At 37.9% G+C, this 24,075-nt stretch overlaps 2 protein-coding genes across 8 annotated transcripts; one reads left to right on the top strand and one right to left on the bottom strand.

Annotated features, from left to right (window-relative positions):
- Positions 1 to 213: 213 nt before the first annotated feature.
- On the bottom strand, positions 214 to 6,190 carry LOC148361259 (GPI-linked NAD(P)(+)--arginine ADP-ribosyltransferase 1). Of its 2 annotated transcripts, none has more exons than XM_088342011.1 (5): positions 6,027 to 6,190; positions 5,608 to 5,710; positions 5,420 to 5,484; positions 2,097 to 2,773; positions 214 to 905 (listed from the first exon to the last, which is right to left on the bottom strand). In XM_088342011.1, exons 3-5 carry the CDS (start codon positions 5,471 to 5,473, stop codon positions 830 to 832), a joined length of 807 nt encoding a protein of 268 aa, XP_088198137.1. In that variant the 5' UTR covers positions 5,474 to 5,484; positions 5,608 to 5,710; positions 6,027 to 6,190; the 3' UTR covers positions 214 to 829. The 2 variants fall into 2 exon arrangements, with proteins under 2 accessions (XP_088198137.1, XP_088198138.1); XM_088342012.1 differs by having other exon boundaries at positions 5,608 to 5,776; positions 6,027 to 6,186.
- primpol (primase and polymerase (DNA-directed)) lies at positions 6,141 to 20,068 on the top strand. Of its 6 annotated transcripts, none has more exons than XM_088342007.1 (16): positions 8,407 to 8,563; positions 8,755 to 8,812; positions 10,386 to 10,656; positions 10,751 to 10,845; positions 12,159 to 12,297; positions 12,505 to 12,652; positions 12,725 to 12,779; positions 12,904 to 13,028; positions 13,814 to 13,976; positions 14,054 to 14,151; positions 14,225 to 14,311; positions 14,463 to 14,571; positions 14,640 to 14,716; positions 15,868 to 15,914; positions 17,279 to 17,523; positions 19,442 to 20,068. In XM_088342007.1, the coding sequence occupies exons 3-15, from the start codon at positions 10,483 to 10,485 to the stop codon at positions 17,513 to 17,515; spliced, it is 1,554 nt and encodes a 517-aa protein (XP_088198133.1). In that variant the 5' UTR covers positions 8,407 to 8,563; positions 8,755 to 8,812; positions 10,386 to 10,482; the 3' UTR covers positions 17,516 to 17,523; positions 19,442 to 20,068. The 6 variants fall into 6 exon arrangements, with proteins under 6 accessions (XP_088198134.1, XP_088198133.1, XP_088198132.1 ...); XM_088342006.1 differs by having other exon boundaries at positions 19,315 to 19,450; XM_088342003.1 differs by lacking the exon at positions 19,442 to 20,068 and having other exon boundaries at positions 17,279 to 18,041.
- The last annotated feature ends 4,007 nt before the right edge of the window (positions 20,069 to 24,075 follow it).

The following is a 24,075-nucleotide window of genomic DNA, read 5'->3' on the forward strand; positions in this document are numbered from 1 at the left end:
AAGGGCTATACAAATAAACATGACTTGACTTTACATGTTTGCCAAAGAAAAATAATAATGAGAAGAAATGAATAATATCGGCCGTTATTTAAAGTAGAACACGCTTTTAAAAAAAGTTCAACTTCGCATCTTTTGTACGATCAATTACAATACGCAATCCAACCAGAGACCACCAGAAACGCGTAGGCATTCTTGATTATTTACAAAAACAAATTGGCTTCCAAATAATAATATTATTAAGAATAGAAATTCGATTGCAGGTGACATTTTAAAATCCAAAACATACGACCAGTAGTTTGTAGTTAGTTGGAATACGACCTTGCTCCACCTGTAAGTCAGGCTTTCAGTTTTGTGAAGTTATCATTGTGAATGCCTAAAATAACTGCTAATCAAAATGTTAGTAAGCTAAATATTGTAATTTAAGTACATAAATGATTTGTAATTCATTGTCATATTTATGTTTTTTTTGTATGGCATACATTTGTTACATTATAAAATGTACTTGTATTAATTGAAAAACTACATGGGAAAAGGAATACATAATTTATTTCACTGCAATTTTGATTAAAAAAATCAGTATATTATATAATTTATATATCAAAGCTTAATTTAACACTTATGATATCATCACATTATTAGTGATCAACTGTATTCTGCACACTGTCAGTTAAATTTGATTTACTCTTCAAGAACATTATTCATTTCAGAACATAAAATATACTAGTGCATTTTTTTAACACAAACGGTGATTTGACTATCTATTTGAACTTGCAGCATTTGTCAGACCACACATTTCATGCGTCCCTGAAGCTGCTTTCATGAACTCAGGCTAATTGCTGAGCACCTCAAATACGAAGAAAGACGCAAGAATCATCACTAGCCACTGGGAAGCGCTGTCTGCAGCCCTGCAAACACAAAAGGTTGTCGTATTTAATAACAATGTACAAAATTAGTCAGGTTGCCATGTTGTCTTGATCCACCATAATATATTATTATAATAAAGATTATATATATATATATATATATATATATATATATATATATATATATATATATATATATATATATATATATATATATATATATATATATGTGTGTGTGTGTGTGACTTTTGATTATGATTTTCTGTTAAATTTAAAACACTATTAAAGTGAAATGGAGTAATGTGAAGACAAGAGTGTCATCTTATTTCGTCACGATTTTAGTTGCGTTTTTGTGTTTGTACTGTTACAACTTACAACTAGATAGCAGTTATGAAGGTTATTCAAAAAACACAATGTTAAAGAGCACACTGAAAAACCTTATAGCTAGTTTATTGAAATCAATGCTTGGGCAAGGCAAAGTTGATGCTTTCTGTGGGAAATTACCCCAGTCAATATGGGTACCACATACCTGTCAACTTATAAGTTTACCCCGTATTTTCTAGTTTTTTTTTTTTTTGATCATTTCAAATTCTGTACGCTGCATAAGAATTTTTATTAATAAGAAACATATTTAAAAACTCACTTTTTTAGTTCGACTGATCTGGTCTTGCCCATTTGTGCTCTAATCCAGATGGTCTTGGTCACTAGTAGCATTTTATTTGTAAAATAATTTTTGCAATACAACATGCCTGGAAAAGAAGAAAACGTCTCGGACAGTACTCGGCAATGGAGGAGAAAATCGTCCAGTTGTTTAAAACCCAAAGACAAAATTGATATGGACTGTTTCGGCTGTGTTAGTTTTCAAGTTCTCAAGATTGCACAAGCCAAGACATATAGAAACGTTTCCTACTATATCTTGGATGGCTATTTGAAGCAGTTTTAGGGGATGAGCTTCAATATGAATATATACAATAATTTGTAACTAAACTAGATAGTTACTTTAAGAGTAACACAATAATTTTGGGTGTCAGCAATATGGGTGCTAACTCATTTACTTTTTAAATGAAGTAGCTGGAATTATTTTTTTTTCTTCTCAGTAATGCGCCCAACGTTGTTAAATATATTAAATATGATTCTATTAACAGTCTTTTTTATTTTTTTCTATGAGCATTCATACGAAGTTCTGGAGTACATTCGTTACAACATTCAGTACTCCCCACCTCAAAGCCTCACCGTGATTTGTAACACTTGTGATTGGCCTTCATTCCGGAGTGTTTGAGAACAACCTCGGTGTAGTCGCCGTCAACTCTTTTCTTGACGTCCTCCACTGTGAACTCTTCAGATGGGGACAAGATAATAGCATCCTCGGTGAGACCGCAGAAGCCGTCCAGGTTGAAAAAATAGCAGGTCGTGATGTTGAAATAGACTGTGCCCTCCAAGTCCTCCATCATAGACACGTCCGATTGGGCGGTGGTGAATCGTCCGAATCTCACTCTGGCACCCTTTTCTGTTTCATAAATAGTTTCGGACACCCAATAAACATTCTTACACTTCTTTGGTTTGACTAGGGCCATGGCGTCGGTAAGCAGGAAGTGAAGGGACTTAAAGTGGAAGAGGTCCTGGTAGGTGCTAGCGTTGAAGCCTAAGGTCTCCACTGCATCGTTGAAGGTTTTTTTGAATTTTCGGCTGGCGGAACCGAAGGCCAAGAGAGCGGCGGTGTGTTCCTTCGTGGCTCCTGGGAGCACTGTGGCACACTTTTCGCTCCATGCAGTGGTGAGATCGAGGTCTTGGTTAAGCTCTTGCAGGAGAACGTCGGAGCGGATCAATTTTTCCATGGTGTCCTCGCGACAGCCATCATACAAGTTGTCCACGGCATTCGGGGCCATGTCCAAACGTTTCACGGCGCAAACCTGGCGAGGATTGAAATGAAGGTGCTCAGGTTTTTTGCTGATTGTACTTCTCTATTTGGTGTCCAGGAGGTACTGTTGCAAAAAAGTTATCTCCTATCCAAGCATACTTTTTAAGTATAGTGTATGTGTCCCATTATTTGTATTCAAATATGAATAGACTCTAAACATTATCATGTCAATTCATATGTGAGATTTTATAGTACTATAAACATTTTACTCAGTATTGACAACTAGAAAAAAGTTCAAAACTATAACAGGGGTCACCAACAGCTAAGACCTACTTTTTGTTACTGACTAGCATGAAGAGTTACCAGTTTGATGGATATCTAAGATGACATCTTTCCATGTTGTTACTATGTTATTACCAGTTTGTAAATATTAGAAGTTGAGTTAAAATAGTCTGAGTACACAACTAAAACGTAATACCAGTAAGAAATCAAATTTACTTGAAAATCTCAATGACTCGTGAGCTATTTTCAGAGCCTGTCTGCAGGCTACTCAGGTGCTCATGAGGGGCCTACATGGTGCCCATGGGCACAACTTTGGAGACACCTGCTTGATATCAATTTTGATACAAACAAAAATAATTTAAAATACTTGTATTCATTCTTTTTTTAAACTTGTGTTGGCTAATTAAAAACAGTGCCTCAAATTTCACGAATCAGTATCGTATGTGTAGAATCTAACAATATTAAATATTTTTAAAAATCTATTTGAAATATGATGAATACGAAAAAAGAATGCTAACAATGACTACAGATACTTGCTAACAAGTTATTTTACTTTACATGTTCTTTTCCTATTTAACTCAATATTTTTATTCTATTTTATTCCTTGATTGTTTGCAGTGTAGCAGGCATTAAAGGTAATACATTTGGTCGACGGCATCCTTAAAAAGTTCTCAATCCGACTTGTTTTTGAGGCATGAGCGAAAGATGAGAAAAGCAAAATCAGGTTTCAGGACTTATTGTCATGATTACCGATTGGAATCACCTGTGCCCGCTCATTTGACGCCAGCAGCTGCGGGCTATCTGATTGGCTCCCTGTCCCTATTTAAACCCTGTCCTGTCGCTCTCCTGTTAGATAGATAGATCGATAGATAGATAGATACTTTATTCATCCCCGTAGGGAAATTCACACTTCCAGCAGTCTACCCTGTTGTTTATTAACAGATGGACATGATGCCCTAGGGGTGCTTGTAGCGAAGTGGATGACGTCACGCCAGTCCAAAAATTCGACATCCCTGCGGCAGATGGAAAACTTTTCTTTGTGAAAATCCAGGGATACACCACCTCGTGTTAGCAAGTCCGCCTCCTCTCCGATTCTCCCCGGCTTTCGTGTCTCTGTTTAGCGGCGTTGAAGCCGGATTGCTCCGGGTAGCTCCGGGTGGCTACACGTTAGCGTCCGGAATGCTAAACGTGAGCCACGTTTCCGCAAAACACAGCAACTGCGCTCCCTGTGCGCTTCGATGTTTTCCACCAGCACTCGATGATCTTATTTGGTCGTGAGTTCGCATTTACCATGATTACGGATGGTACCGAAGACTTATAACGCCGCTAGCCGCTTCGCTAGCTCCGGCTTTTCCTCCACGATGGGCCCCTTCATCACGCCGGCACGAGAAATCTTCAGGGCAAGGAGTTAAAATTCCTTGAATACACGCATTTCTTGTGCGTTAAAACCCATGTCCATAGGATAGAAGTAATCCATAGTGTAGTTGTCAAAACGGGAAGAAAAAAACACCGAAGATAGGAGCAGACAATAAAACAACAGGGCAGCTGCTGGAAAAGGCAGCCGCTCGTGGCAGCGCCGCTTTGATATTGTGTATTGTTGTCAGTCCGTCTGCGAACCTCTGTTGATACAAGGCAAGCCTTTTTGACCTTGACTCCCGCCTGTCCCGTTTTTGCTCACGTTTTTCCACCTGTCCATTCCTGATCTCCCTGTTGTCTCCGGCTATGACCCGTTTTTGATCCCGACCATGTGTGCTCTCCCGTCCCGGCTTACGACCCGTTTTTTATCCCGACCACGTTTTGCTTTCCTGTGCTGGCTGTCGACCTGTTTTTCCATCCCTGACACCGCCATCTCCAGCTACGTGAGATCTACTTCCATATTCGGATCACAATCCGATTGCAAGAGCGACTTGCTTCCCGCGTCTAGCGAGCACCGGATCGCGGGCGCTGCCCGTCCTCTCTCTATCTCAATAAACTTGTGAGAAACGTTACACGATTGGGTCTATCCTTTGTTCTGGACGTGACACTTATATTCTTATTTTGTCCATATGTAAACTACAAATGTATTCCCCAATTTACTCTTAATCAGTTTTATGAGGTCTACGAACATTTGCTATTATAAAAAAGTAATACATCCACGACAAAAGTTGAATGTTACTTGATGAACTCAAAGAGATCTACATTATATATTGAATGTTTCAAAAAATATTTCTAAGGTAACGAGAGTTCCGCTGAATTTTGTCTCAGTAACATAACATATAACTGTAATTCTGTTTTGAATTGAAGTATTATGAAACACACTGAATGTTCCCTGCTTGACGAATACCACTCACATTCCCTTTTTAAATAATCTCCTTAACTTGAGAAAGTATTTTCTACACTTAATTAAAATAAATGCTTGTCCACTTGTGGAACTTACCATGCCGTATAGCAAGGTCAAGACCAGAATGAATTCTTTCTCCAAGTGGCTCATCTTCTTTTTATCTGCGTAGAAGAAGATTTGCTTATGTTGGCTTTTCCTTCAAATTCTTCCAAAGTGAGCTCAGGGGAATCTTATCAGCACTGTTATGCATCAAGCCATCACGCCACTTAAGCCGGAGAACTTACCACAGGGATGCTCCAAATTTGCAGAGAAGTTCACCCACGATTAGAGCGTTACAGAGCAAAATCACAAAATAAGGTCCATGTAGGGCTACTTGAGGGGAACTCACTGCAAAAACAGTTAGGGAAGTGGGGAAAAAAAAGTTATCACCAGAGGCAACTCCTTTTTGCTTTCCTGTGGAAGGAAATAACGCACCATTAGAAGCAGTTATGTCTTATGCTCCCGCTACTGGATCATGTCAACAAATGTCAACCTGCACTGTCCTTGAAAATATGCTGCAGATTTGAAAATACAGTTTTTGTCTCACCTTTCCATATTTCTTTAAACATCAGGTGATATGAATTACATTGCAGTCACCGTCCATAAATTTTTAGCAATCAACGCACTAGTAAATACATTAAATGTGCTGACTGACTGCACTCACCTGACGAGGTTTGTCGATTACAGAAGATGAAACCTGACAAGTTACGGCACGATTCCTCCTTTTGAGAGTGTTCTGATCCTGACCTCCAGTACACTTCCTTCCTCTGTTGCTACCGCAGCACAATGCAGGCCTGCTGAGCTTCACATTTTGTGCGCTTTTGACGTCCGACTTTTCAATACGTGTGGGAGGAGCGGGATCGCGCCCGGGTTGACAACATCCCATCATTACTACATCCCGTAATTCTTTGGATCTGCAGGTCAGAGGTTCATTTTGTGAATGCTGATTGAATGTTGTAAAGTTTTAGTTTACCTGGGGGCCGCTGGAAACAGACTCCGGGTTAGGCTGGTTTTACAAGAAATAGTCTGATAAAAACATTCCAATGTTCACAAAAATCTTTATCTTGTAACACAAAACTAGATTGAAAAAGTAATTATTAATAACAAGGATTTCAATTAATCAGGAATAAATAAATAAATAATCCAGGAAATATAAAAGACTGACAAAAACACATATAGTTTTTTTACTTTCTAAACATGAGTGAACACGGACCGTTTGGACCATGGCTTCTCTTGCCTCGTTCCTGCTGCCAGTAAAAGACCAGGAAACAAATGACTGGGGAAAAAAAGAAAAATACAACAACAAAAGTAAAACGTAAAAACTTGAAAAATGTACTGAAAATAATTAAAAACAACTTAGTAGGTACAAAATAATACTGAAAGGTATGGCAAAAGTCCAAAAAGCTAGTGAAAAGAAAAAGAAAGTTATGTGAAATATGTAAAAGTTCTAAAGAGTGGTAAAAAAAGGTATGAAAAAGTTATGTGAAATGTAAAAGTTCTAAAAAGAAGTAAAAAAAAAAGAATCAGAAAGTCATGTAAAAATATGTAAAAGTTCTAAAAAGTAGTAAAAAAAGTGGATATTACTAAAATAATGAAAAACAACTTAAATAAATGACAACAAATGACCGTAAAACGACAAAAAACAACAAGAAAAGACAAAATAGATTGACAGACAATTTTCGAAACGAAAAATGACTGAAAAACAACAGAAAAACCACCCAAATTACTTATATTTGAAAAATGTGGGGACCACAACCTATCCAGCTACGGGGAAGCAGTTGACCCACGTGCTGCTTTTTAGAGACCTCTGTTATAAAGTACTGCATTCGTTTTGTTATTCATTCTTTGAAAATGTACCATATTAACAAGCCAGTTTGTTAGTTTTGAATTTTCTAATTCGAGTTGCACTGTGGGTCCATTACTTGTCCCACTTGCTTTATTGTTTGATTCCTGATTTTTTTTTTTAAATGCATATTTAGTTTTTGATTTTTCATGATGTCCAATTATTTGCTCCAATCTTAAGTTTTTTTTTAAATCAAAAACTATCTCAGGATTACTACTGTATATTAACTCACTTTCTACATTCAAGGCAGCATATTTTTTGACCGCTAGAAGTCACTCAATGACGTATTACAGGGGTCTCCAACTGGTAAGAGCTGAGCAGCTTGCAGAACAGTTCTGAAAATAGCTCAGTAGTGATGGGTCGTTGTGATTTTCTAGGAAATTACATTTCTAACTGGTATTGTGTTTAGTGGTTGACCAAGCCTATTTAACCCTATTTATTATCATTAAAACCTGGGAATAAAATTATAAGAACATAGTCAAGTCCAGTCATGTTTATTTGTACAGCCCTTAATCATAGTGATAACAAACTGATAATGTGATAAGTTGTTATATTAATGCATACCATACTGGTAGCTCTTGGTCCTAACCAGTAATAGAAAGCAGCTCTCGGCTTCAAAAACGTTGGCGACCACTGGTGTAGAGCAACCAAAAACGAGTGCTAAAAAGTAAATGTTGAATACAAACTACTGAAACTAAAACACACCATTTAACTAGTCATTATTTTACCCAGACTTTTTAGTATAATTGGTTATCGGAAGAAGCAGGATGGGGACAAGTATGTTACCTCCCTTTCGACTCGGCTCATGTTATGTAAAATAAATGCTAATTTTTTTCTATCTTGTAGTTGAAAAAAGCATGTTTGCATGATAATTCGTATGTTTAAAATATTTAAATTTATTTTACCACCAGAATGCGCTACATAATACACACTCTCCCTCTAATTGAGTTATTGTTGTTTTATACTGTATTTCTGAGTGTTAAAAGTATTTCTTTGAAATATTTTACCACTCATAAATATTGCCTACATTCTATTTATTGTCCTAGAATAAAGTGCTTTTTAAACTTAATACTGAACAACGTATTTTTTTCTGCGCAATCACTACTGGAATATAAAAGTTACGTTCTTATTTTGTAAGGTACACTTTTATTTGCTAAATGTTACCCGGATAAGAAGTGACGCATTTCCGCCTACAGTCGCGCCATGTTCAAAAGAAAAATGGCTAGTGCTTTTTGAGGCTTGTATGCATTTTTCATTTTCCCCCCTCAAAGTTGAACCACAAACAAGACGAAAAACATTATCTATATTTCAGTTTTACCATAGGACTCAATTGGACCAAAGTTAAAGATACCGTAACGGTAAGTTATTTTTACAAAAAAATACTTACCTAATGGCAAACGGCCTTGGGAAATGTCACGTGACGTTCTGTATTTGTGAACCACATTTCGTATATAAGCGGTTTAACCGAATGCTGGTCGTCAAATATTTCTAAGACCCTTTTTGAATGTGAGATGTAGTTAGTAATGTTGTTGTTACTGTTTTGTTATAGGTCAGTGCACATTCCAAGTTCACGGCTTATGACGTCATGTCCAAAATAACGCTGTCAGGTATCATGTCAAGTCATATTTATCTGAATAGCCCCTTAATCATAATAAGTCTCAAAGGGCTTTACAGATTATCAAGTCAATTCACATTTATTTGTATAGCCCTTAATCACAAAAATGTCTCAAAGGACTGCACAGGATTACAATGACACCATCGACTGATCTTACCCCCAACATGCGGGCAAGGAAAAACTCAAAAGCTCAGCTTGAGGAAAAAAGTAACCTTGAGGAAGGGGCTCACAGTGGTAATCCCCCTTCCAGGATGGCCAGGGTGGAATAGATTTAGCATTGGGTCACAGTACACAGACATGTTAAACATCAATAAAAGAAAACACTTGGTAACATGTTGAAATTTGTCCGGAGAGTGCATGACAGCAACGACGCCTCAAGCCGTAAACTAGTCCATAACCGCGACGACGCAGCTTCCCATCTCTGCCGACTGGTCGATGCAGGTGTTGACATGCTTCAGGTCAGACGCTGGTCCGCTGACTCGCCTCAAATCGTCCTTCTCCCTCGTAGCACCACCAGCCAGTCAGTGGGAAAAAGACAGGATAATAAGAAATATGAGGTGGGCATCAATCATAACTTTTTGAATAGAAGTGTGACTTAAGTCTAGATTTGAAAACTTCTACTGAGGTTGCAGATCTTATCTCCGGAGGCAGAGCATTCCACAGCACCGCAGCCCGAATGGAGAACGCTCTCGACCCTGCAGACTTTTTGGCTCTCTGATTCACAAGTATTATAGACTACTTTTAATAAGACATTAACAAAAGGGAAAAAGAGAGCAATGAGAAGATGAAATTATTACCTACAGAGAATGTAAATGTCCATGCAACCTCCAAATGTAAGCCAACACAAAAATATCTTGAATAATATTTCAATCATCTCCTGGAAGCAAATCTGAATAAATCAATAACAGTGCTAGAAAACATATCTAATCAACGTTGACCCATTTTGTAAAGTAATTTTACCTTCTTTATTTATTTGTGATGTCTCTGCATTTGTTCCGTGTTTCCTGGAAAAATTATGCGAAAGGGCATGCAGAATTCGAATGTTATAATAATTCAAAGATGTGATTTCAGTCTGAACGTCAGTTGAAGGTTGATCCTTTTTATTAATATTGTTTTTGTTCAAGTCGATGGTGTCCACAAGTAATTTGAAGTGTGATTCGGAGGGTGTTAGAGTTTCACCAGATGGTATAGTTAGAAATTGGTTGTCAAGGTCGCTCACTGTGCACAAGCCATCCATTATCAACCACTTCACTTTTTTGGTCTCAGGAAATGGCTTCTCAGGCATGGATATCTGTAATCTAGCCCTTTCCTCTCTGAATCCCTCAATGCCTTGGGTACAGCTCCAACTTGCCACCCGGTTTTATCACAGATAATATAATTACTTTTTTTTGTTGTGTGCAGAAATTACTTGTAAACAGTACACGACATAGGTGTGATTCAGTTATTTTCCTTTTCTCTTGTCTAACATGCAACCTGTAAAATCTAAATGTGTAATATACATTTGCTTTAGTTAACGTTGTATTGGTGTGCATTGTTTTTTAAAGGATAACGGATTTTGTTTGTAGGTCTAAGGCTGAAGTGTGGTGTACGGCAACCCAGATTTATTTCTTCAAATGCAGCTGCATCACTCATAGCGTTATGTGAATAAATACTGCAGTAAGGATGGAGAAGTGGAGCGACCGGGTAAAGAAAGTCGAACAGCTGGCCGAGACTTTCCAGCACAACCCCGTGATTCCACGCTACAAGCCTCGGCTTTTGCCTTGCCAGCCTTCCTCTGTCTGGAAACTGTTCCATCGCCAAAGCTTGGCCATCAGCTTTGCCCAGAGTTGCAAAGAGGTACATTGTGCAGTTACTTTGTTGGTGTTAGCCACACTAAACATGAGATTTCTATTTTCCTACGGTGTTGATGTTTTTGGTATATGTTCCTCAGCCTGTACATGTTTTTGCTTTGGAGAAAGAAAAGGCTCTTCAGGGCCAGAGAATATTCCTGGTGACGAGCTACAATGAACTGTGGCACTACTACAGGTAGGGTTGTTTATTATTATTGCAATTAGGTGCAAAGAGACATACTCAGGTTTCTCCCAACAAATTTTGAAATAACCTCCCACCAAAGAAATCGCAAATATAAAAAAGATACATATCAATTTTAAAATCAACATAAAAGAGCATTTAGATGAGAAATGTTAAGAATTGTATGCGTTTTTATACATAATATGTTCCAATTCATTTGACATTAAGCTGCCTCACCGGCACTGCACTCTTAGTACTTTAGAGGCGTTATAGTTCAAACATGAAGAAACAAACAAGAAGAGTTTCACAACTGACTCGTTGGCCTTTTTTTACTTATTGATACACAAATTGCATTCCCCTGTTTTGCCTTTTATTTTTAGAAACTGTTACTGGCAATAAATGACTTGCAATCTAGTTGCAGTATGGCTGTGTAAAAAAATTATATTACAATAATTCTGTTAAATTTTCATTTTAGAATAACGTAAATTCGAAAATTTTGTAAACTGTCAAATCAGTGGTAGGGGAAAGGGATTTTAAGGTAGTTCTGATTAAAAAACATTATTTATTAACTGGTGAACTGTGACGTTTAAGGATAGTAGCCACCAGCTATAAGTCCCTATTTTTTGAGCAAGCTTTGACAGTTAAATTCGATTATAAAATAAACCTTGTTGTGAACATTTTGCACATAATATATTTTTGTTTACCAATAAAGTTTTGGCTTGGTCGACCTGGAGTGGGGATTCCCTCATGCGCGTCCCCTTCTCAGGGTTTCTTTATTTTCCTTGTGTTGAGGTTTTTCCCTTCCCTCATGTGGGATTTAGACCAGGGGGTGGTGTAATAATAGTCTGTAGTCTTTATTTTGTACAGCCTTTTGAGACTGCTTGTTATTAAGGGCTATACAAATAAACACGACTTGACTTTAGATCAAAATATTTTTGGATTGTTCTTTTAACTTTGTTAAAATTGTTCTAATCCAGCCTGACTGATAAAATTGAAAAGGCAATGTCAATCCCGATTAAAACAATAATAATAACAATCATAATTGGTTTTAGCATAATCCGTTTTTCGATGTGCTGTTATTTCACAATATATTAAACATGCTATCAATTTTGACCTTTGTGTCACTTCTAGTCTAACATGTTATTTTAATCCCATCCATTCATTCATACATTATCCGCACCGTTTATTCCCACCAGGGTCGCGGGCCAATCACTCCCAAAGATAGGTTTATTTTTTTTTCCTCAAATCGATGCCATTAAGAGTCCAATATTCGAAGGTTAATATTCTTCCACAAGGCGGAGTCTTATTTATCTTTGTTTCACACTAAGGACTTACACCGGGTCCTTGATGCACTCCTACGAGGTGATACCAGAGGGCGCTGTTTGCAAACTGTACTTTGACTTGGAGTTCCATAAGCCGTCAAACAGACATGCCGACGGCAAGAAGATGGTGGCCATGTTGATCCAGGTTGTCTATTTAATCACACTCAAAAAGGTTTTGTTCACCTGTAAATATATTTAATAAAATCATCTATAGTTCAACTTTTGTGAAGTTTTTGGTGCATGCATGTGTACAGTGAATTTATAATTTAACATACCAAGTTCATATGTACAAGTGTGTAGTACGCATTGTTGTTCAATTGTGATACACAAAATTGTGTTTGTTTGTTGACAGTACGTTTGTCAAAAGCTGATGGATATTTACGGGTTTAAATGCTGCGCGACAGACATCCTCAGTCTGGACTCAAGCACAGATGACAAATTCAGTCGTCATCTCATTTTCAATCTCCAGAATGCAGCTTTTAAAGACAACTTCCATGTTGGTGTGTGTGCGCTGCAGAACACCTCACTCACTGGCTCTTGGCACAGCAGTAAAATGTTATTGTGGCTTTTAGGTGCCTTCATTCATGCCATTCTTCAACCTGTCCTGGATGGGAGCACTGAGGAAGGGTTTGTATTTCAGTTTGATGATTTATTTTCTCACCCACACTCTCCTTGATTACATGGTTGTTTTCACAAGTTAGTCTCAAGTTCATTGAGTGTATGTATGGAATGTTGATGCCATTTATTGCAGCAAAATGCACTCTGACCCATGCAGCGGACACACACCGACCAAAAGACTGAAAACTCAAGAGACTGACCTCAGCTTCCTCAATGTGAAAACCAAGGATGGCCACCGTGCTCTCTTTGTTGATCTTGGTATGAGACACTGTATTTTTTTGTTTGACTTTCTTTGTAAGCTTTGTTGTTGGTCGTTTTTCCATTGAGCGAAAAAACATATGCCTGAATCAATTGTTTCCTACCAATCTACATGTTTTTCCATTATCAAATATTTGTTGCTTAGAAGGGATACAGTATAACACCTGGACTTGGATGCTAGGTTTTGTGAGTCCACCAAAGGCGGTTTACATTGTGTGTTAGCATGAAGCTAGCAGACTTCCATCAGAAAAAAATTTGAGGCTACACCATCCTTTTTGTTTGGTTTTAAAATAAATGTGGGTGTGGTGATTATTTTTGAATTCAAGTATTTTATCCATTTTGTTGCTAATTTATCAAGCAAATATATTTCGAAAATGATTATTATTTCAAATGTTTGAAAAAAACAAAAGAATCAGTCAAAATTGAGGTACTGGTTTCACTCCTACTCCTGGTTGGTCAACAATTTGTAAAAAGACCAACCACACACATGGAATGAAGAATGGTACATCGACAACAGCCAAAGAAAAAAACTTTAAATTGATACACTTCACTTAAATGCCAACAATGAATTTTCATTTCGCTAATCTATCATTAGAAATTCTCAGAAAATTAAATCAGAAAAGTATCTGAATAATTAATAATATAATGAGTGCCAATTATTTTGATAGTTTCTTGTCCATCAATCAATTTATTCTTGCACCTTTAGGGGAAATGTTAACTTAAAAAAAACAAAAAAAAGGACTTCAGTTTGTAATATGACTCCCCTTTTCAATGACACCCAACAGGAGTTTACACTAAAAACAGAAACTTCCGCCTTTACAAATCATCCAAGGTCGGGAAGAACGCTGCTTTCTCCTTAGCGGACGGCAACAAATTCACCCCTAAACCAAGCAAGGGAGTTTCGACAGAGGAGAGTCTGTTTTTGGCTTCTTTGGTGTGCAATGTGAGGTCTGTTCAAATTAAATGTGTTGTTTACCTAATAAATATAACACCCAGCAGCCATCTTGATTGGTCTGTTCAATCAGTTTTACAGGCCAGAGAATTCTAACATGGGACGTCGCCAAAGCTCAAGCTGGCCAGGCCAATAAGCCTCCCAACCAGGAGGTTTTGCCATTGGACTCAGGTGTGCACTCAAACATCACATTGGGGCATCACAAGAGTAATGACTCGAAATGGTTATTCTTTATCTTTGGTAGCGCCGCTCTCAGGCTGCCTGACGTCTCCTCACCGAGAAGTAGACGACTTTGTTTTGTCGGTGGTTCGAATCGACGCCACACAAGGAAGTAAGCTTTGATGAAAGTCGAACTTTCATTAAAATTACCACACAGTATGTTTATCCTCAAGATCACTTTCCAAGCACCTCAGTGATGATCACAAATCAGCTTTTTGCGCTACACTGTGTAGAGCTGTCTGATTGTGTTGAATCCTTTTTAGGCATTCGACGGTGGAACTACTTTGCTGCCGAGCAGCTTCTGGTCTATGACATCGCTAAATATCGCTGGTGTCGCAACGTCAACCGCTCCCACAAAAGCAACAATATTATGTATGTTAAGCTGCCAACTGTCATCTTGCGTGCCGACACTTTTATTAGCGCCCCTTATTTACCTGCAGGATTGTCGTGGATCTCAAAGAGGAAGTGTGGTACCAGAAATGTCACGATCCTGAGTGCAGGAACTTCAGATCTTCAAGTAAGTGGAAAGGAAGTGCAGTACACAAAGTGGAGGTATTACACCAGTAATTTTATTTACAATTAGGGATATCTCGGGGGGGATAAGATTCTTAGATTGTTATGCATTGAAACGGAAGTGTAGTCTCCAAGAACTAAAGTATGTGTAAAAGGTTTTTGGGCCCTTTTAGTTTTTGCATTCCCCTGGCCTAGATTTAGCAAGTTTTCGATAACATAGCTGCTAGCCCCTTTAGCAAATAACATTACTCCAGTAGCTACCGTCACATAAACTTGGAGATAATTCTAAATGATTTAGCTGGTAATCCCAGCTTCACAAACAATACAGTAACTACTAATGCTAATGCTAGAATTCACGACACAGCCAGTAGCCTCTGATACAGTTGTCTTTTCAGTAATGCCTTATGTAATCCAAGCAAATTTTGATTTAGACAAATGCATTTAAATTCAACCCTGCTCAGAAAACACTTGCATTTCCTTAAATTTAAGATTTGTTTTTGTTAAATTGCAAAATTAAATACTCACCAATGCACTAATCAGTGGCAATGTTCTATTTATTAAATAATTTAGATGTACTTGATTTTGTAATTTTGTTGAAAAATATTTTTGTGCCATACCTCCCACGATTAGGATGTCAGACATAATTTTGTTTTGTTATTTGCGATGAATACGAGAGAAAAACTAATGCTGGAATTTTGAAAATATCACGTGAAATTTAATGACAATTATGAGACTTTAATAGCCCTCAATTTGCAGTTACCAAAAGTGAAAACGCCAATAGTGGCCTAAAACCTTGATTTTAACACTGTTTAATTTGTAAACATTGAAGTCCACCTGATACATATGTATTCAGAGAAAGTTTACTGCTTAAAAAATGGTCCTGTGCAAAATCAAATAGTCTTACAAGAATAACTGATTTAATTCAGCTTTAACATACAGTTAAGTCATAGCCCGTGCAAAAAAAAAAACACCTTTTCATAGTTGGACTAATTTGGTTAAGTGCAGCAATTAACTAGTTATTAGTAATAGTTGTTTGATAGTCAGGTCAAATTAAACTCTTAAATTCCTAGCCTCAATGTCACGAAGTTGCACATTTTCAAATGAAATATTTATAATGTATGTGTGAAGTTCTGTAAAATCATTGTTATGTTGCAGGTTACCCACTACCACAGGAGATCTGCATCAGTTACGCCATGATGCTGGTTAGTAAATGTACATTTTTGACATGTGCAAGATAAAATGTTAAAATCATTTCGGTTTTTATTAAAAATGGATGAAGTGAATAACACAAAAACTGCGGTTACGACTTTATGCATTGTTTTTTGTTTTTGTTTTTGTTTTCAATTTTTTGTGTTAAGGCGCAAAAACGGCCACCCAGAGATTGAAAAAACTTGTGGATATTAGTGCTTGAGTCATTGTCAAAGTTATTAATTAGAGAGATATGAAAAATATGAGATTTGGTAAATGGATCATTAAGATTTTATTATGCGGGAGGTCATTCAGTACCAAGGACGTTTTAATAAAAAGTCTTGAAAAGTCTTAAAAGGCATTGAATTCATCATTCTAACATAAAGGTCTTTATTGGCATTAAAATGTCTTATATCCAATATTAAAAAATCTTTATACATGTGAACACATTAAAAATGTTTATTTGTTTGAACTAAAAACATTTAATAACCTTCATCAATTACATTTAGTAACCTTCATCAATTGTCTTTTTTTAATAATTCACTGATTTACTTTAGTGGCAACATTGTGTGACCACAATACTGGAAAACAACAGTGATGTGATTTCAGTCAGGCCTTTCGGAGCAGACACATGTCTTCGGTCAGGGGTCTCCAAACCTAACATAACGTCCTACCATGTTATTACTATGTTGTTACTGTTTTATTACCAAGTCAACTGATTGAAGTAGGGTTATATTAACTCAGTCAACCACTCAAAAAAAAGGTTGCCCAAAAAAATCACAATGACCCTGCACTGGCGAGCTATTTTCAGGACTGGTCCACGGGCGCCTCAGCTGTCACTAGGGGGCACACTGGTTCCCATGAGTACCACTTTGGAGACCCCTGTCTTAGGTTTGCCCACAAATTACATAGCAACTTTGGACAGAGACGTTTACTTTGGACCATGGGAAAGTGTCCATTTAAGGAGAAGTGGCTGTCCCACAAACGTTTTGCACATGGCTAAAAGCTGACTCAGGTCATGTGTACAAGGCAGAATGTATTGTGTGCAAGAAACATTTGTTTTTTTTTGTTTTGTTTGGTTCAATTGTGGGGTTTTGTTTTGTTGGCTTGGTCTCAAATTCGAGTTCAAAAGGCATTAAAAAGTCTTTAATTTAACTCTCATTAAGCTGTAGGATCCTTGGATTATTCTGTTATGTGTTTTAAGCACAGTCATGGCATGAACAGCACTTGTCCCTCAAGCCATTAAACTTCTAGTCAAAGTCGCATATATGAAAGCCTCACAGCTAAAAACATTCATCTTCAACCAAATTGAAAAATAAAACATTTCATTATCCTGCATTTTTTCTGCTCATATTTTTTCTTTCGCCTCCCTCGACAGGACGATGAGGACCAGGCCTATGTCATGGACGAGGCAGGAAACTTTGAACCTCGCCAGGCGGTTCATGATCAAGTTCCAGTAGATGCGTGGTTTGGAGGCGCCGAAGACGACCAGAATTTCTCTGCCTGTCTGGATGATTTCGAGCTGACCGGTGGCGAAATCTCTGACGAGCTGATGCTTGGCTGCTGCGTGCAAGATGACTTGAGTATAGAAGAAGGTTCTAAAGGACTTGAGTGAACTCTCAAGTAAGTTTTAAACACATCTGGAGCACCGAATATATTTAATACGTAACACAATAGTGTCTGAACTGGCAGGGCTTCACAATCCATTTTGTATGAGTGACGAAAAAAAGGATTTTAAGTGAATACATATTTAGATTAGGCAGCACGGCAGGACAGTGGTTAGCACGTGTGCGGCACAGGTCTGAGGTCATGAGATCGAACCTTCCTGTGTGGAGTTTGCATGTTCTCCCCGTGCTTGCGTGGGTGTCCTCCGGGCTCTCCGGTTCTCTCCCACATTTCAAAAACATGCGTTTCAGGTTAATTGGTCGGTCCAAATTGTCCAAGGTGTGAATAAGTGAGTGACTCGTCTGTCCTTGTGTGCCCTGCGACTGGCTGGCAACCAGTTCGGGGTGTCCCCTGACCACTGCCCGAAAATAGCTGGGATGGGGTCCAGCACCCCTGTAACCCTACTGAGGATAAGCGCTGCAGATAATGGATGGATGGATGAACATATTTAGATATACATCTTTTGATTTTTTTTTTTTAAAACAAATGTTTTCTGTATGTGCAATATTTGCTTCAATTTCAACTTTTTTTCCTCTGCTGACTCCTAATTTTTACAGAAATTGATAAACAAAAGCTTACCTGTTGAATAAATTTATTTCCAACTTCTAGCTGTCTGTAACAACATTCTATACATTTTCTGTATGAAGAACACTCACGAGAGGAGAATATATTTTCATTCTGATTTAATCATTCACCCAAGCTCATTGGCATCTCACAACATACTCTCTCTATGGGTGTCACCTTTAATGTCCCTAGTCAACTCCTAAGACCGGCACGTTAGTTTCCCTTGTTGGTTCTACCAATATAACCAAAGCTGTCGTCCAAAATGGCATCTTTCAAAATGTATTTGTAAAGCACCTTTCACATCCTGCAAAATGTTATCATCCGTGCAAAGTGAGGCAAAGTGTTTGCAGGACTCAAAGGAAGTAAATGCCAGGACCACCGACATGGATTCCAATTTTGATATGTTTTCTATATTTCTGGGTGCATTTCTATTGTCAAACACTTGCAGCCAGCTGGCTGATTTTGGTATGAACTGGTGCACATTTTCATTTTAAATGTTTGTACTTGTTATTACATTGCACAACCCCCCCCAAAAAATGTCCAAAGGTAGAACATTATCTTTTCTTTATTCCTTTATTTTCAATGTATTTCTCAAGACATTAAGTAAAAAATAAGTTATGTGACGAGGCATATGTGATATTTTTTTATTATTAGAAATATTGACTAAGATCAAAATTGTAATAAGAATAACAATTAAACTTACTAAGTACTACTTTTATCAGACCCATACCACTACTAAACCATAACCCTAACCATACCCCTGACTGTAACCATACCCTTAACCCTACCACTGACTAATATTACCACAAAACCCAACACTACACCTCTAGTTCAAATAAACTGATTTTTTAGAGACATTTTGTGATTTATTGAATTATATTTGTATTTTTTACTAGAAAAAATATTAAGATCTCATAGTTTCGTTATACGACAGAAATTCCCAATATTTAGTATTATTGCAAAAATGACTACAAATCATTTAAATTGTGGTCTGAGTAGACGTTTTACCACCAGATGTCCGAGTTCTTGAAAAAGTACTTATTTATACAGGAAACTGGGACTCCACATTTTTGCCACAGAAAGGAGACAAGTGTGTCACAGAAACCGAGAAAAAGTTAGAAAATTAAGTGAAGTGGTGCATCTTTTACCCAGTACGATAAAAAAATCCATGGCATTTTTCTTTAGGCGGCTGTCTAATATATCCTGTCGCTAGAGGTCACCCTTGTTTCTCTCAAGCCTAAATGCACAGCTCCAATCAACGCTTCTATTCGGGATAATCAGCGATGAAAACAAAGAACCATTCACTCTTTAGATGCAACCTTCCATTTCAACAAAAGCAAACCTCATCTGGAAATCCACATCCGTCCTCCTCCATCTTGATCGGGCTCCCGCTGTTCCGTGACTGTTTGCGTGCTGACCATGATGTCTGCTGAATGCAGATGGATCCATTAGACCTGGCAACCCTCGCTTGGCGTCATTGGTAGCATCAAGGATTCTTCGGCCACTGCTGCAGCTGTGTCATCGCATATATACATGCACTCAGTGTGTAAAAGGATAAAAGAATCTCGGGACGACAGAGGTGTCATCAATCCTCACAGGTGATACACAGGAAAGTGAGCAAATGTAGTGCACAAACACGAAACTCCACAAACGGAAGACTACAATTTACTTATCTCGACACTTGACAAGGTTTTTTATTAGTACGGCACCGTTTTCACTTGATATTCTGCTCAAATTTCCCACTTTCAGTCGTAAGTAAGTTAACCACCATTATTTGTGTGACCTTTATTCTCCACCACCTATGGAACAGTCATGCTGGAAGACAGGTCTGCGGGGATCCTTCATATATTAATCATGAGGTTTATGACGCACTTTTTTAATATTGCTTTTTATTGATTATTTTTATTCAGTTTTGATTTACTTGAATTACTTTACGTCATCCAGAAAATAAAGCCTTAATATGCATTAAAATGTCTTAAATACAATTTTGAAAGTCTTAAAATGGAAAAACGCGAATAAGATTTATATTTGTTTGAACTAAAAAGTATTTTTTTATGCATCCTGATTAAAATGCTTCATGAATGTAGCAGAGGGCAGCACGGCGGTGCAGTGGTTAGCACGTGTGCAGCACAGTTCTGAGGTCATAGGATCAAACCTTCCTGTGTGAAGTTTGCATGTTCTCCCCGTGCTTCCGTGAGTATCCTCCGGGAACCCCTCCCACATTCCAAATACATGCATATTAGGTTAATTGGCCGGTTCAAATTGTCCCTTGGTGGGAATGGGTGAATGAGTTTTTTGCCCTGGCTGGCAACAAGCCATGGGTGTGCCCTGCCCACTGCCCGAAGATAGCTGGGATGGGCTCCAGCACCCCTGCGGCCCTACTGAGGATAAGTGGTGCAGATAATGGAAAGAATGTAGCAAAATTGAAAGTACTAGTTAACTGCCAGAATCCATGATGTACTGTAAACACATGTTTTATAAATTGTTTTCCATTACTTTAACTTTGGAGAGTGTTATGTTTTTCCAGATGTGAAGTTTTCAACTAGAAAATGTGATTTCCAATCTGTTTTTTTGTTGACTTTTTGTCTTAAGTTTAATTTGACAAATCATTTTTAAAAGTCTTAAATTTAACTTGCCTTAAGCTGTAGGAACTGTAGTATCATACTTTCAAATTTTTATGTTATGTGCAGGTGTTTTTTTTAATATTTTTATGTTTCAGTGTTTTGGGGGGCACACTGCTAGGGTGTGATTCAATGGCTGAAATCCTGAGGCCGTTTGCTGTCATTCCTATCAGTGTGGATAAGCCTCCCTCAGGTCATTTTCTTCACATTGTTAGTCTGTGCCCTGTCATAATCATTTTATTTCTTTTACTATTTATTCTGTTATTATTGTATTTTAACCGTGTGTGTGGGTGTGGTGCTTAGGGTTGTTGGGTGGGCATATGGAGGGGATTTTATTGTCTTGACCCAACTCAGAATTGGCTCCTTAATTGAGGTAACGTATACCCCGTGAACCCCTGGCGGTACATGCAATTTAATATTTTCAGATGAAAAATATAAAGAAAGTAGTCATTAAATTCTCATCTCATTAGCCGTACCGCTTATCCTCAGTAGGGTCGCGGGGGGCTGGAGCCCATCCCAGCAATCATCGGGCAGTGGGCAGGGGACACCCTGAACTGGTTGCCAGCCAATCGCAGGGCACACAGGGACAGACAACTCATTCGCTCATTCACACCTAGGGACAATTTGGACCGGCCAATTCACCTGAAATGCATGTCTTTGGAATGTGGGAGGAAACCGGAGTGCCCGGAGGAAACCCACGCAAGCACGGGGAGAACATACAAACTCCGCACAGAAAGTCTGGAGCTGGATTTGAACCCACGACAGGTTCCCATGACATGAACTGTGCCGCAGAAGCGCTAACCACTGCGCCGCCGTGCTGCCCTCATTAAATTCTGTCATTTTTTTTTTCAAGAAAAATGTGAATAAATGTATATGAAATAACAATTCAAAATCATTTTTTTGTTTACTTTCAGATTAGCTATTTGGCCGCTAAGAAAACATTGTAATTGTGATAATAACTTTATGTGTACATTAAAAAAACGTATTGCAGTTCATTTTGGTGTTTTTTATGAAGGCAAAATGATTTAAATTATTACATTTGTTTCCCCCTACCCAAAATTAATATCGTTTTATTTATTTTAAATATTATTGTTATTATCAATTACCATCCAAGTCAAGACAGTCAAAAATTTAGGTGTCACATTTGACCCCAAGCCGTCCTTCCAAACACACGTTAAGAATATTACTCAGCTTTTTTCCATCTTCGCAACATTGCTAAAATTCGCCCCACGCTGCCCCTGTCTGATACGAAGATTACAATTCACGCGTTTGTTACCTCCCGTCTCGATTACTGTAATGTACTACTCTGTGGTCTCTCGAAGTCCAAAATCAAGAGCCTTAAAATGGAACAAAATGCTGCAGTGAGGCTTTTAACTAAGACAAGAAAGTTTGATCACATTACCCCGATTTTAGCTAACCTGCATTGGCTCGCTGTTAGCTTAAGGTGTGATTTTAAGGTTCTGTTGGTATTATAAATCATGCATGGACTTGAATTTTTGAATTTTTCCTTTCCCTCATGTAGGTTTTAGATCAAAGGATGGTGTAGTCTGCAGTTTGCAATCTGGTCTGTGCAGCCCTTTGAGACTTCTGATGATTATTTTATATATTGTGTTACATTTTCTTTCAGATTTCAAACTTAAAATGTGAAGTGTACACAACTTTTATCTTAGGGTGGGGGCCACAATGTATCATTCCATGGGCTGCAAGTTTGAGATCCCGGTCCGAGACTGTCCACCAACCGGGGTCACACAAAATTCAATGGTAAACAGTCATTGCAAGCTCACTCATCTCTTAGACGCATTCCAATAAAATCTTGATTAGTATTTCTTGGGATTTGGTTTGATGTTTGGATTGTACTTGAAGCAGGCTTTTTCCTGCTTTCACTATTTTCATTCAAAACTAACACAGATGGAAACGAAACAAAAATCCCCACAGGGACAAGTATGATGTCACCCTCCTGTACTCCCTCCCAAGACCTATTCCTCCTACCTAATGTATTCCGCCCCAAACAGCTTTGCTCAAAGTAAGATAAAAGCAGTTAGGCAAAGTGGGAAAAAATATAAGGGCTGTTCGAACTCATGTAGGCATTGTTAACACAGACTTAAGAACAATATTTTACTCAAACGACGCATCCCATCTTTAATTTTATGTGAACACTAAAAAAGATCTTATTTGATTATTTTAGTCATTGTATTAGTTTTTGTTCTTATTTTCCTTAAAGGGTGTTTGAAAATATTAGATCCTTTTGGTCTGTTTAGTTATTTAATGAAACAATTCATAATTTTAAGTAAAATGTATATTCATATGATTAAAATATTATTTTTCTTCAAAAATTGAAATATCTTTACTCATTTTGCATGTTATTCCCACTATCAAGCAACCAGGCGTGGTTATCTTGTTTGGGAAGATGACTGTTTTACAGATTGTCCTATGTTTTCCCCTATTTTTGTCACGTAACGTTTTGCAAAGAACACATTTGATTTAATATGTTATTTTCTGTTATATCTTCGCAGTTGAAAAAAAAAAATGTTTTTGCAAACATAATTTGCGTTTAAGTATTATTTTCTTTATAACTGGTTGCAATGGCATGGCATGAAAATCAGGTGTGTAAGTTCTTCTTTGGGTTTAACGGCATTTGATATCCATCATTTTGGTACATTACCACCCTCTATCACCACATCCTTGTCACTGTTCCAAGGTGTGTTAATTAATTAATTAATTGAGCAGCTGTGTTTATATGGGTCTCAGCCAACACCAGAGTAGGGGTCTTGGACAGAAGAGGTATTTATAAGGACGTACTTCCAAAAGTTTTTTTGTTAACAGACTATGCAAAATCAAACAAACATACATGCAAGTCGCATTTGATTGTTTCAGTTGATCGTCTCGTATCAATAATTGTGCTTTGGAAAAGGAATTTAATTGGAGCACATGAATCAACTGAAATCAACCTTCAATGATCGTGTCACCTGACTCCGGAGTTATGCTACACCTCGATCAAAACAAGACTGAAGACCCACGCATCATGGACAGCCGAAACAAAATGGAATAACAGTGAATGGAACTTAACGTTCGTTTATTGGCTGACAAGCAGGCTGCCCTTGACGATTGGCCATCACAACAACCGAGTGCATTGCCGATCAAGCCAACTGCCAACGCTCCAACGGGTGAGTCAGTTTCATTGTGTTTGAGAGCAAAAAAAAAAAGCTTGACAAAATGAGTGGCGTGGAATTTACACTTGGGCGTTCACTCCAGTCTGACTTGGTGATGTGTCCTTCGTGAACGAGCTCAGTGTGGATATTGGGGAACGCGAAGACCCCCATGTGAC

Source organism: Urocampus carinirostris, chromosome 8 (assembly GCF_059441175.1).
Source record: "Urocampus carinirostris isolate Australia breed hairy pipefish chromosome 8, RoL_Ucar_1.0, whole genome shotgun sequence".
In the NCBI taxonomy this organism is placed as follows: Eukaryota; Metazoa; Chordata; class Actinopteri; order Syngnathiformes; family Syngnathidae; genus Urocampus; species Urocampus carinirostris.